The sequence below is a fragment of the Gigantopelta aegis genome, unplaced genomic scaffold, assembly GCF_016097555.1.
Source record: "Gigantopelta aegis isolate Gae_Host unplaced genomic scaffold, Gae_host_genome ctg3937_pilon_pilon:::debris, whole genome shotgun sequence".
Classification (NCBI taxonomy): domain Eukaryota; kingdom Metazoa; phylum Mollusca; class Gastropoda; order Neomphalida; family Peltospiridae; genus Gigantopelta; species Gigantopelta aegis.
The window spans coordinates 23,123-37,196 of NW_024533589.1; the positions used below are offsets into that span (position 1 = coordinate 23,123).

Consider the following 14,074-nt stretch of genomic DNA (forward strand, 5'->3'; position numbering starts at 1 on the left):
AACTGTGGCACCAGTTTCCTCCAACGGTGGGCTACCAAGGTCTTAGCTAGCTCGACGTAATGGTCGCCGGCGATGATCTTCAGTACTCTGTGGATGGTGTGGTTGTCCATGTCTTCGAAGAGTGTTCCCTGTATGTAGAGATCATCTCATCTCGAAACTTCTTAAAGTTGCCCTCAAGAATGCCTCCCGACAGTGAGGTGGTGTCCAAGGTGTCCCCGACCAAGTATCAAGCGTACTGGCCCTTGATCTTGGAGACGGCGTCCCTGCCCCGAGCGGTCGTGGAAGGCTGGGCCTTAGCTGGCTGGTCACTACTCGGTGGGGTGACGGCTTTCCGCTTCGCAGCATCCATAGTAGTCTTGGCGGAGCCCCCCGGGGTGGGTGACTCGACGCCGAAGGGGTTGGAACGGGAGACACACGCCATGGAGTCTCGCAGATCGCTGTGTCCAACTGCGTCGTCGACTGATCCACTGGCTCAGTCTGTTCAGAGGTATCTGCGTCGGCTGGCACTGGTTGGTTGGGTCCCGGGGGTGGGGGCGGCGACGCAGACAGGACCACCGCTGGTGGTTGAGCCGCCAGTTTAGGTCCACCCTGAGCCGTCCCTGGTGCAGGTTTCCTCTTCCTCCTTCCTCTTCCCTTCCTCTTCGTCGTGTTCGTTACGGCGTCGCCATACACCAAAGTCACGGTTGCCCGTGAGCCAATGTAAGCGACGCGGTACTCCCAACAAAGAGCCGTAGCTTGCTAACTGAAATCAGAAACCCCACATACAATACAATCATGCAGAATGTCATCTAACATTGCAACATATTCACAATGTTCTGCGAGACGTTGCAATTCAGCAACAAACTAAGAAATTTCTTGACCTCTGACTTGGAAATGTGTTATTTAAGAATTGAACGTGAAAGTTTTTGAGTTTCATGCTAGTATGAAATGCAAAACTGCTTTACACACTGTATGAATGGCGTAGCACGAAGCCATTCATACTAAAGTGTGTAAATGAAACTCAAAAAATTTCACGTTCAATTCTTATAATTCTAAACACATAACCATGTCATTAATGTAAAGCTCTTTGAAATAAAAAGTGAACTCTATTTTCCAACTATTTACTATTTTATTAACACGAAATTCATACTCAACATTAGCGGAATCCCTATGGTGGTTCGGCTTTTTCCGTCAACAGCCGAATGAGAGAATGACAATGTTACAATCATTAATACAATTCATATTAAATTTTTGCATTAAATGTCAATACCAACTACAAACATTTTAAATTCACTATAAACATATAACGTAAGTAATTTTAATAACTTTTAACCTGTAATAAAAATGTCTGAAGCAACCTATTTTGTATGGTATAATTTATATGTGAAGTGGTTGGTGTATGAATATTTAACTACGAACTGTGTATGGGTGCCATTTTTTTATTACTGTCCAGATTTACCAATTACGACGTTGAAATTACAGTTATCAAATTTTGAGTGCGTGAAAATTCCATGTGTTGATAGATTTGACATGGAGAAAGTGGTTTCAATGTTTCCGGAAATGGATGAAACAGGTGTGTTTACTGGCCTTGTAATTGTGGAAGTGGCGACAACACAGGATGGTTTTGGCATGTGTGTGACTTCAAGTGGTGCGACACAAGCATTTGTGAGATTTGACTGCCATGCTCATGTTTCGTTTTTGGAAAGTGGAACATTCTTTGTTGTAGCTTCGAATTGAAGCTTCGAATTGAAGCTTCATTCCTGTGGCCCGACATGTACATGATATGCCTAGTTTCAAAACCTGAGTCGTTTAAAGATTGGATCACAGTGGCGCGCAAACTATGTGCTGTGTACGTCATACTACAATGTGAATTGCAATATTTTGGGTGTTTCGTCGCTCCAAAGGTAATTGTTGATTTTATTTAAGTCGGAACTACCAATTATTGGTTTGTGTTTCGTTGCACGTGATGTTCTGGATTCCATCATGACTTTCAGTTTACCGTTCAGTAAATCATTTGCTTTTTTAAACTCTTTATCTTTCACAATATCTATGTTCCTATCACTGTCATGCAAATGCCTGTTTAAATTAAAATCCCCCAAAAATTGTATTGGAACATCTGACATGTTACGATGTCTAACGCTGACACTTGGAAGTCTGACAGCAGACGATTACTGTTTGATGTCTAAAAATAGAATCTCAAGGAAATTCCTTGGGGATTCCTTTGTCGACATAATTCATAAAGTAGTTCCGGCTATAAGCCAAAAATAGTGCTAAACTGAGATTCATGGTGCAATGAATGTCAGTTTTATCATCACGTGATACAAATTTGACCAATCCAAGGGTTTATAACAAAGGCATTTTAGAGATTGGAATTATATTTAAATCGCTGAACGATAACTGAGGGTTTTGGGTGGTTGTGATCTTGGATAACCTTTATTAATTCCTCAAAAGTTTTGTCAATGAGATGCTCAGGAGATATGATTTTGGTCCAATAACACTCAACAGAATAGCTTTTTGTTTAGAAGCGTCCGTAACATCATTAGTTTCGAAGTACAAGTAGGTGTTTGGTGTACGCAGGCCAAGATTCGACATCCTGATTAAACGGATCGACTCTACCGTAAACTGCCATCACAAAACAGTTCCAGATTTACCCTGTCACCAATTCTGTAATGTTCTGGCTCAACAAGCTATAGGGTTCAGGTCAGGGCTACTTGCAGGCCATGGTAGAGTTTCAATTGCATGCCGCTGCAGACAGTGGAATACTGCTATGGCATGATGAGGTCGGGCATTGTCATGCATCCATGATTGTCAAAATGAGGAACGACAACTCTATCCAAGATGACATTCTGGTTTCTTACACACCCGTGTAGATCACCATTGTGTATCAAAATCGTATACAATGTATGTTGGAGATCGTTTCTGAGAGGTCATGACCCAGTTTAGTGGTATTGTAAGGAGATGTAAAGTGACGTCATTGGAATACTGACGTCATTCAAATTTGCTGTATTATTACAATGCTTCACCACATTAAAATGCTCGCATTTCATCAATTTAATTTTCCGAGTGGTTGGCATATGTTTTAGAGACAGGACATAAAATTTGATTTTTTCAGACAAACGATATGTCGTTTGTGTGGTTTAGTGTTTGCACAAACAATTTTCTCCAGTGGTTTTAAGATGAGCAATTTTCGTAGATTTTTTCCAAATTCTTATCATAAATACTAAATTATTATTATTATTTAGTATGCTGGGACTAACTTGAAAGCTGTCATTTACATTTCAGCACACTACCCCATCGGTTCTGTTACAGGGGAGTACTTGTTGGTGCCAAACAACAGTCTGAATGAAACAGGGATTTCATGCAAATCCTCAATGGATCCAATCGATGCTGCAGCTCAGTGTTTCATCATCTTTTAATTTCCACTTCGTTATTTTAAAGTCCCTTTTTAAATGTACTATTTTCATCACTGTGTATGTCATATTTTAATAAATTGATTTAGCAAGGGTTGTGTTTGTTTTCATTAATACATGTCGTTTCAGAATTAATGCATATATTTCAACGTAACCACACAGGTGTCAAAAAGTAAATAAATATACTGAACTAGAAAACTTCACGAGTTTATTGTGCGCAAGAATATATACCGCGTAGCGGTCTCGTGGTATGTTCTTGCTCACAATAAACGTGTGCAATAAATAGGAAGCGAAAATAATGTATGTGAGGTTCTGTATTTAATACATACCTTTAAAAAAAAAAATATATATATATAAACAGTGTATCTTAAACCGCTGTTCAATGCTCCTTTCATGAGCTCAGTTTTAGCATAACGTACCAAAGTGCCAGACGTTACGAATACAGCTCTTAATAAGTCGTAACGTCATCTGTAAATCAAAATGACACCCCGTCAACATAATTTTTGACATTGTCCAAAGCTTACCCTTCATTTGTCTTAACCTAGCTTCACTACAGATATCCACAAAATTGTCCGTACATACGTTGCATATAACTTTACATACGTTGCCATTCTCATTTGTATTAACTGCGAAATCATCGGAAAAACACAATTTTTTTTAAGTTTTTCATTAACGGTGTCCTTTTTGCATTTTTTCGCATTAGATCCTGACATTTTACAACTATATAAGTAAATGTCCAGCTAAGGTGATGTCACGTTTAATAAATACTCATAAACTGCTTTTTTTCTCACACCTGCAATTCTGGGCCCTTTCTCTTAGTTTATTCCAAAAATAGTTATATTAGCCAAAACACGTCAGTTTACATTTTCTGACGAGCGATTATAGTTTTTGTATGAACGATCCGTCGTTCGTGTCGATATTGGTTATGCCCTGGTGCTCTATTTTTTAAGGGAAATGGTTATTTGGTTATGACGTGGTATGTATGTGGTTCTGTAATAACATAATTTAGTTCATTATATTGTTTTCATTTTCATTGTTTTGAGATATGTAAGAAATAGAATACTACATTCATGTCCGTTTGATACCATTTATCTTACAACTTGTTTAAAAACGTATCCAACTCACTTTCGCTCACTGGATATGTTTTAAAACAACTCCTTGTAAGATAAATGGTATCAAACGGCAACTCATGTATTATTCTCTATATCACTTCCCAATGAGTGTTCCAGATACATGTACAATCACCAGATCCAGTTTACAGTCAAAGGAGATACAGGGTGTATACCACCAAGTCAAATTCATAGACAACAATAGTAACATATGTGGCTAAAACTCCTATCTGCAGCGTATCAATCGACATAAACGCCATGGATATAAATACTACCATCCCTCACCCTTAAAGTGAATCAGAAAAAATGGGTGTCAAGCTGCTCATTTCCGAGATCACTGGTAGCGTCTATGACTACCCTAGTTCCGCACAAAATTCTAGTACTAAGTTAATTTACAGTTATTCCATACATGTTTCAAGCACAAGGCTACTTGACACAGTGGTACTAGAAACAGTGGTAGTAAAACTATTTTTTTTTACAACCAACACACTCACATTTATCACCAATCACAGGACTTCACTTCTCTATCAAAAGTTGGGTGCATCTCGAACTTTGACCCAGCCAGAAGTTATTTGGTTTAGTACTACCTATAATGCTCACTATTCGGAATCCATCAGTTTAAAGAACAAGGCAGGAAACGATTGTTGACCGTGAAGATGGAAAAAGTTCCATTTCTCCGGTTTTATCACCTACATGTATGTTTCGAGACTCTGATAATGAGCACCATTCCCCACCATTCTCAAGAGGCTACATGTTGTATGTCGAATTTTATTCCCAATTTAGGAATAAAAAATTCCAAATCTGAATGTAAATCTCATTCACTTGACAAATCTTCCCTCCTCAATAACGTTTTGTAACACACAATAGATATATTATTTGAATAAATTTAACACAAGTACAGTTATATATATATATATATATATATATATATATATATATACAGTGCTCAATTTTAAGGATTTTGGTTGCTTGCCCAGAGGGCAAGTATGGGTTCACATTGAGGTTGCCCCTCCAAAAATTTGGTTGCCCTGATTTCATCTATGTTTTGAAACTAGAGTTATATTTATATTTTAATAAAACAGTAACCAACAGGTTTGGAATTAATATGTTGTCAATGTAAAATGTAATATGTACTGTCTGACAATAAAAAACATTACTTTTTAATAATGTTTTTAAATGTTTGTAGTTATACACATGTACACATAGGGCCTAATTGCTTAAGATTGTTGTGATTTGGCGACACATCAGCTATTTTCTAATCGAATGCACTCTATGTTCCAATCGAATGCACTGGAATGTTTACTATTCGGAATACTTCAGCTGATTACGATTTTTCCTGATGTCTCACAGAATCGGCCGAGGAGTTCCGAGTGGCAAACAAACCCACGTGATTTCGACTGATGCTTTAGAAGAGGGGATGATTTTCCGTTTCAGATTTTGCCACATTCCGTTTCAGATTTTTGCAAATTTCGTGGGGGGTTTTCCTTTTTGTGTGTTAATTAATGTCATGTTTTATTATTATAAACTATATCCATTTGTGTTTTATTGTTCCAGCTCTGAGCTTGTTGGCTATTGCTATTTTTTAAATACCTGTAAACATTTTTGTTGACACAAACTTAAAAAAAGAAGAAGTTAAGTAATGTTTACTTGCCACTAATAAAGACTAAAAAAGTGATGTACCATGTTTTCTGGCCTATTACACGCATTGGTGTATAAACCGAACCACTTGGTTTTAGACAAAGTTTCGACCTTCGTCCGTATATAAGCCGCAGTTAAAACAAAGTTACAAACTTAATTACTGTTAATTATCGTTTGTATTTAATAATAATAAAGAGATCCATTCTTCCTTAAATTCAAACAATACACAATTGTTGATTGTGTGGCTTTCAGTTTCATTTCATTTAATGGATTATGGTTAAGATTCATAAACAAAACACACATTTGACAAACCCCGCTATTTTCATGAAAATATTAACAAGAACTTGGTAATGCATTGTTTGTAATCTTACATTAGTTGCCAAAAATATATAAATAAATAAATACATGATAACATTTTATTTGGTCCAGTATGATTACAAAACGTGAACCAAAAAAAGTAAGAATTACTAGTACCCACTCGATTACACATGTATGTTTCTCTGTATCCTAACTAGTGTGCCGTGTGCACAAATTACATATTCAAACGTGGTCGGGTCAAGCTGGATATAGGCCAGCGGTAGTGAACCAACACTAAGCACTGTTCTGTCGATCGTTTACAGTTTCGACATTGTTTTATAACTTTTAAATGAAGGCCTTTAAAAAAAACAAAAAAACAAAACAAACAACAACAATTGTTTAGAATTATGTATTCAGAATCAGTTTAAGGATTCGCGGGGACAATAGCACAAATAACAGCGGGGCCCAATTCCCAAGATATATATTTTTCAACCCCTTCGGGGAGAGGGGAAAAATTACCTGGGAAAAATAAATGTACACAATTACTCACTGCGGGACCCCCTGAAGCGCGGGGACGTAGCACATGCTACTAGAATAAACCAGTAAGAAGAAAAGTAAAATGCTATTTTTGTGTGCAATTTCGAAAACAATCGGTTCAGAAATAAATAATGTGTAGTAAATTCCATAGCATGAAAAAAGGTGTTCCCTGTGGGAGCGACTATAAATGTGAATTGCTTCCGTACAGACAGATTAACGAATATGCCCAAAGGTTTACGAAATTATGTTTTCCAACGAAAGCGTTGTGTAAATCGGTTATGCTTACGAATCGTAATAAGTATTATTAAAAAATATTGAAATTGAACATACTAGAAATCTTGTTATATAATCAACATTGTAAAATTGTATTAGTTCATGTTTATTTTTATATTTCAAATTAAATTTTACTGTGTAAAATGACACGGGTAAACAGTCAACATGCTTTGTTACAAGCTTACAGCGTAACTTCCGACAATGAACGGTTCTGGTAGTGTTTAGGCATACGAAAGTTGGCATACAAAAACACTATATGCGTATATTATTAATATTGAATCTTAAAACTACCAAAAAGATTTATAATGGTGCTTGAACCAGAAATACAACTTTTGAAGGTTTTTTTCTTTTTTTTAAATCGCGAATTCCGTTTCAGTTACTAAATTCTGCGATTCCGTCCGTGTTTTTCGTGATCGCGGAAAATCATCCCCTCTACTTTAGATAACGACAGTTTAAAAGTGATTGTGGGCAAGGAAACTGTACATTATTATGCGACACAACTCCTTTTGGTGTTTAAACAAAAGTCAGTCGTCCGACAGGCAACTAGTATCATAGAATTAAGTTGCCTGACTGAATATTAGGTCGTCACAGACAACTGGATGACCGTAAAAATTGAGCGCTGATATATATATATATAGCATTATTATTTTAATTCCAACTTGGCTTGAGATGTTTTTGCAATGAAACTGAAAATTCCCAATTTTTTGTAAAATGACGCTAAAATTCCCAATTTCAAAGCCATGGGTGATAAGTCAAATTTTAGAAATAAAACCCTGGCCTTCCAAAATACCATCCGACACCAAATACGTGAAATTACGATTTTCTTTATAAAAATCAGAATTTCAAACAAGACAATTGTAATAGCGTAATCTATGCTTTAAATTTGTAATGATTCCACCAAATTCGTAATGGTTGGCATCTCTAGACCAGTGAGACCTTCTCCAGATCCTTAAGTTCTAGTAGGCTCTTGCGGCACACCACCTCAGACACTCCTGTTTGTGATGTGGAGTGAGTAGTGGAGTGGTCGCATGCAGCCTCCTCCTAACAGTGGACATGGACACCCGTTGTGTCTTCCCAATTGGGGCCTTAGCGCTCTGCTGTTGGTCAATGGGATCATCTTGCAAGGCGTAGTAGGACCCAATCCTCATGGGCATCAGACTCCTAGGTCATCCTTGATATCATGAGTTTGGACATGGTTTTCACTGATGACAATGCATGCATGGTTAATGTTCAATTGTCTGCCAATCTCTCTGTGTGGCATATCACTGTTATGGATAACAATAATCTACCATTTTGTGGCACCAGGCAACCTTCACCTTGCCATAATGTTCTCGTACAAAAAGAACAGTTCAGATTGCCTAAATCGGTATGTAATGGTATAAACCTCAAACTGCACTTTCGCACATGTTACCCCCTGCTTCTGTCTGTTCATGGCATAGAACTCACCTGAAATGTATGCTGGTATGCACATGCTTTTCGCATAGTCAATACAACCAGGTATCAAAAATTTGTTTTAATTCACTGTTGATGTGGGTGGTGCTAGCTTTTGTGCAGGTGTATATACGTGACAGCTACACCACCAACGACCAGGGCGAAGACGAGCAGGCAGAGGAAGAAGAGAGTGCCAGAGACAGCACATGGGGGAGCAAACCCGGCAGCTACTCTGCCAGTGGAAGTCCCTCCGCAGCCAAGACCTCCAACCCCACCTCCAAGCAAGCCAGTTCAACCCCCCACAATCAGCCCTTTTGTCACCAAACCCACAAGCAAGCCAGTCCAACCCCCACGACCAGCCCTTTTGTCACCAAACCCACAAGCAAGCCAGTCTAACCCCCACGACCAGCCCTTTTGTCACCAAACCCACAAGCAAGCCAGTTCAACCCCCACGACCAGCCCTTTTGTCACCAAACCTACAAGCAAGCCAGTCTAACCCCCACGACCAGCCCTTTTGTCACCAAACCCACAAGCAAGCCAGTTCAACCCCCACGACCAGCCCTTTTGTCACCAAACCCACAAGCAAGCCAGTTCAACCCCCACGACCAAGCCATTTTTGTCACCAAACCCACAAGCAAGCCAGTTCAACCCCCACGACCAGCCATTTTGTCACCAAACCCACAAGCAAGCCAGTTTAACCCCCACGACCAGCCCTTTTGTCACCAAACCCACAAGCAAGCCAGTTTAACCCCCCACGACCAGCCATTTTGTCACCAAACCCACAAGCAAGCCAGTTCAACCCCCCACAACCAGAGATTGCACACCGGGTCATTTTGAAACACCACTCAGGTCATTTCGCACCTGTTTAAAAATAAGAATGGGAGAGGAAGGGGGAGGGATGTGCACTACTTAACGGGACATTTTCACAATACATGTATCAGTGTCTGTATAAACAATTAGGGAGGACGTAACCCAGTGGTAAAGTGCCTGCATGATGCGTGGTCGGTCTGAGATCAATCCCAGTCGGTGGACCTATTGGGCTATTTCTTGTTCCAGCCAGTGCACCACGACTAGTATATCAAAGGTTGTGGTATGTGCTATCCTGTCTGTGGGATGGTGCATATAAAAGATCCCTAATGACAAAAATGGTGCATGTAAAAGATCTCTAATGAAACAAAATGTAGCAGGTTTTCTCTCCAATAGACAACGATTAATAAATCAATGTGCTCTAGTGGAGTCGTTAAAGAAAACAAACTTTAACTTTTTGTATAAATAATTAAGGTTTATTGTAGCCCAAACAAAATTTTACCTTTAAATAATTAATTTTGCAGGTACGAAAAAAATATAAATGCATGATGTTTAGCCCACAAGCCTGTTCACCAGAAAGGATTACAAAATATACACATTATTTTGCTTTTATAAAACAAAATATTTTAAAAGCTTAAAAAGGTATTGTATATATAACTATCCCTAACCCAAACAAATATATATTTTTTTAATTTAGGGGGGGGGGGGGGGAGGGAATAAAGAAGACTTGCCAAACAATTACCTATGCCAAAATAATTTTTATTACCTAACATAATATTAGGGGAGGTTACGAACTGACAAATAGTTTAGGGTGAAAAGACAGGAGACAAACTGGCTAGGGGGAAAATCACTGATACTTTTGAACATTAGCAGATTAATAAAATATTATGTCACAACCATTCCTCCTTCTTTATCTTTATTCTCTAGTTTTACTTCTTACTTTAAGCAATATTTACAACACACACATTTGTGGGCAGCTCACAGGCCAAGATGCCATATATAATCTATGGACAAAATGGAACCTAGTGTTGGCTGATTCGGCACCAAGTATTCTAAAATGTATGGCAAAAACGGAACAAGAATCATTACAAGTTGTGAACGATAATATGATGAATAAGACAACATCTATATTAATCATTATTCATAGATGAGAATTCTCATTAATGCCCCATCCAAAAAAATCCTGAAAATTACAGAGGCTTATTTAGAACATTAATTAAATGACATACTGTTTAGCAGGTTATAAATAATAATGCAAGGCAGTCAAGGGTACACGGGGAATGCACCCCCAGTCAATTGTGAAAATATAATGGCCTGAAAGCCGATTTCATGGCATCTGAGTAAACATATTAATCCTTTTCTAACTATTAGTTTAGATAATTTTTAAGGTTTTTTTTTAGTTGATTTTGTTTTGGTGGTTTCGCCGAACTTGTATCTATCTTACATTTTATAATACAGTTTATATTTTTACAGTAGTTGACACACATTAGTGATCAAGAAACATCTTTGCCACCTCCTGTCTCTCACATCTGCAGCTTGCATTTTGAACCAAATATCGTATTATGTTGTACTATTAATCATTTGTTAAAAATGTGTACCGGACAAAAAAAGAAGTTTTTTACCATTCTTGTTTGCTTATTTGATGTCAAGTCTTTGGCTAAATGTTACATTAAAAAAAAAAAAAATCATTCGTTAATTTTTGTAAGTATTTTTCATCCTTGACTTTGTATTATTAAATATTATGTTTAAATGATGCAGATGTAATTAACAACGGCTGCCTTATTTGAATTTGCCAACAATTTCGCCACTGTCATTTGTTTGGCTGACCGGTTACGCATGGGAACATCGACCGGTGTACGCCGCTGTAGTCCAAACAAATAGCACATTTACACTGTTAACAGATTTCAGAGATCAAAACTGACCAATGGTGATGAAGATAACATACATGGATACTATAACTGCGGTCATGTTGGAATCACCAAAATGCTGGTTGGTATAACTTCCGAACTACTAGGTAAGTATAAAATCCAGATTGCTAGGTTGGTATAAAACCCAGACTTCTGGTGTGAAACGTAGCAAATTTTGACAAAACCCGGACCATATAATTCGACAGCGTAAATATCCGGAATTCCAGAGGATTCTCATCTATGATTATTACTTTGTTTTATTTTTATGTCCATGTAAGGGAGATAAATAGATGTCGGCAATATGCACACAATCGTCTACAGGTTTTGCAACCAACCAACCAAAAATCAATTTATATGCCTAAAATAATCTGTCCCATCCTCTTACAAATATGTTTTTTGTAAATAATTTTAGTTTTGTGTGACGTAAAAATAAAAGTAAAAGTGTTTTGGATGTAACAAACTAATACTATTTTTATGTGCAATTTAGTAAAATGAATAACTTCTAGTAAATTTCAAGTATGAACAAAATTTGAATTGCCCCCAATTAATATTGAAACAAGCCTCTTTCTGCCTCGATCGATACAACCGACATTTGTCAGAGGTGGCGATCGGGATAGATGTGTATATATCCACTGAAGGTTCACAAATGTCCAGGATCATTGTTTTGTTTTTTAACTAATTTTAGTTTAAAAAAGTGACGTGTCATCAGCAAATTAATAGACATATATTGGACTCAATATGCTGATTTTCACAAAGGCACCAACTTTGTTGGAATTTGGCCATATTGAAAGAAGAAAAAAAACAGAGCAAAAGATTGACTGACTGAGTGTGTGTTTCAAAACAAATAATAGAAAAAAATTGAATGTATTCTCATTGGTGTTTATATGCATAATTCAAACTATTCCAAACACTTGGAAAAATATGCTATAAATTGACATTATGCTCAGTCAGAGATATAGAAGGGATTTCTGAAGTGGCAACAACTTTGTACTGCTTTGTACTACAGACGACACCACACCGTGACATCACTGACCTACATGTATAGTGATCCTGAAAAAGATGTTTGTTTTATTTTCGTTCTTGTTTCTTGAAACATTGACAAAAAAAGCTCAATATATTTGCTCTACTTACAGTAAATAATCATCTTTCTGGATTTACTCTCAGTGTATCCACCATACTGCCAGGATGGAGTACACACACAGTCTACGTTATTCTGACTTCTGTTGGCTGTAAATGATATTGTACAGGTTCTGGTTTCTCCACTGTCAGTGTTAGAACAAGAAGTAGATCCTCCAGAACATGACCAAGTCAGAGTTGGTTTCGGGTTTCCACCTGTTGTAGAACAGTGCAGTGTTATGACGTCACCCTCAAACACAGGGAATACTGTTCCTGTAATAACTGGAGCTTCACTGGGTGGATCTGAAACATTAAGCTTACTTCTGTATTGAAAATAGAAATATTAATTTTATTTCAGTGTTTTGCAACACACATTACATAATATATATATACAGTATAAATTTTGGTCTCTCAAAATTAGTGATTTAAATCTTACTTTTCAGGTACTTAAAAATTTTTTTTTTACAATAAATTAAAATGTTTATAATATAATTATTGAATAAACATGTAGTACACTTTACAACTAATAAAAATTATAGCAATCATAAAACTGCTTTATTCTTTGGCAAATTCATGTAAATATATCAATTTCAGTAATATAACCAATTTTAATCAATTACAGGAGTGGACCTATGAGGGTAATGTAATTTAATTGGATGGGATTGAGGAGTTGGCTGGGGAATGACTACATTTGAGATTATTAACTGAATGGAAACAGGGGGTCAGGAATCAGAGATTTAAAAACGTTTACATGTAAAATAAAAATTCCCAGTGGGAGTAGTATAGGCAGGTGGGATATGGGTAATAAACTATTAAAATAATAAACTATTAACTGAATTAGTAGTTGAATTATTTAAGAAACTACAGGTAGCTATGGTTTTAATATATTTTAAAATTCAGCTTCACTCCATCACCAGAAAGTCAACAATCAAGGGTTTGTGGGGACTACATCTATGCAGAGCTGTGTACATTGTATACTGTGTAATATCTAACTTATACAACAGTTTATGTCAACTGTAATACTCACAGAAAACTGTCAGATTGAAGTGTTTACTTTTCGATTTTGGTATAAAAGTATTGTTCGCTGTACACGTGTATACTCCTGCCTGGGTCCTGTTGATGTATGTCAGTGTTAACAGAGAGCTTGATGAGATTTGCTGAGTTCCCAGTGTCCAGGAGTAGTTACATGGTGGATTACAGTCAGCAGAACAGTTCACAGTCAGATCCCGTCCTTCTGTGACGTCACCAGGTGGTGGAGGACTGAATGTGACAGAGTCGGGACCATCTAGATAAAAATAAAATCGTCATGCAGTAACATTCACATGCACTAGAACCAGTAATAGCTGAAAGGCAATCAAATGTGAAATAATTAGATACTTTAGTACTATGCGTATTATGGCAAATCTGTATCATGCTATATCTAGATATAGTATTTTCTGTATAATATTATCTGTTATACTACTTAACAAACTCATCAGTAGTGTATGGTATGGGTCTGAAACAATTAGATATTTGATACAGGCCCGTAGCCAGCATTTCCAGTGGGAGGGTTTTTGAAACAGATATTTTG

The 14,074-nt window shown here is 37.2% G+C and overlaps 1 protein-coding gene across 1 annotated transcript in view; it reads right to left on the reverse strand.

Annotated features, from left to right (window-relative positions):
• LOC121392493 (V-set and immunoglobulin domain-containing protein 10-like 2) overlaps window positions 1-13,789 on the reverse strand; it is a gene marked incomplete at its 5' end in the record, with an annotated part of 28,118 nt that extends 14,329 nt beyond the window's left edge. Inside the window, 2 exons of the mRNA XM_041523684.1 lie at window positions 12,520-12,807; window positions 13,532-13,789. Coding sequence (XP_041379618.1) covers window positions 12,520-12,807; window positions 13,532-13,789 — 546 coding nt within the window. The remainder of the gene's footprint in view (window positions 1-12,519; window positions 12,808-13,531) is intronic.
• Window positions 13,790-14,074: the final 285 nt, after the last annotated feature.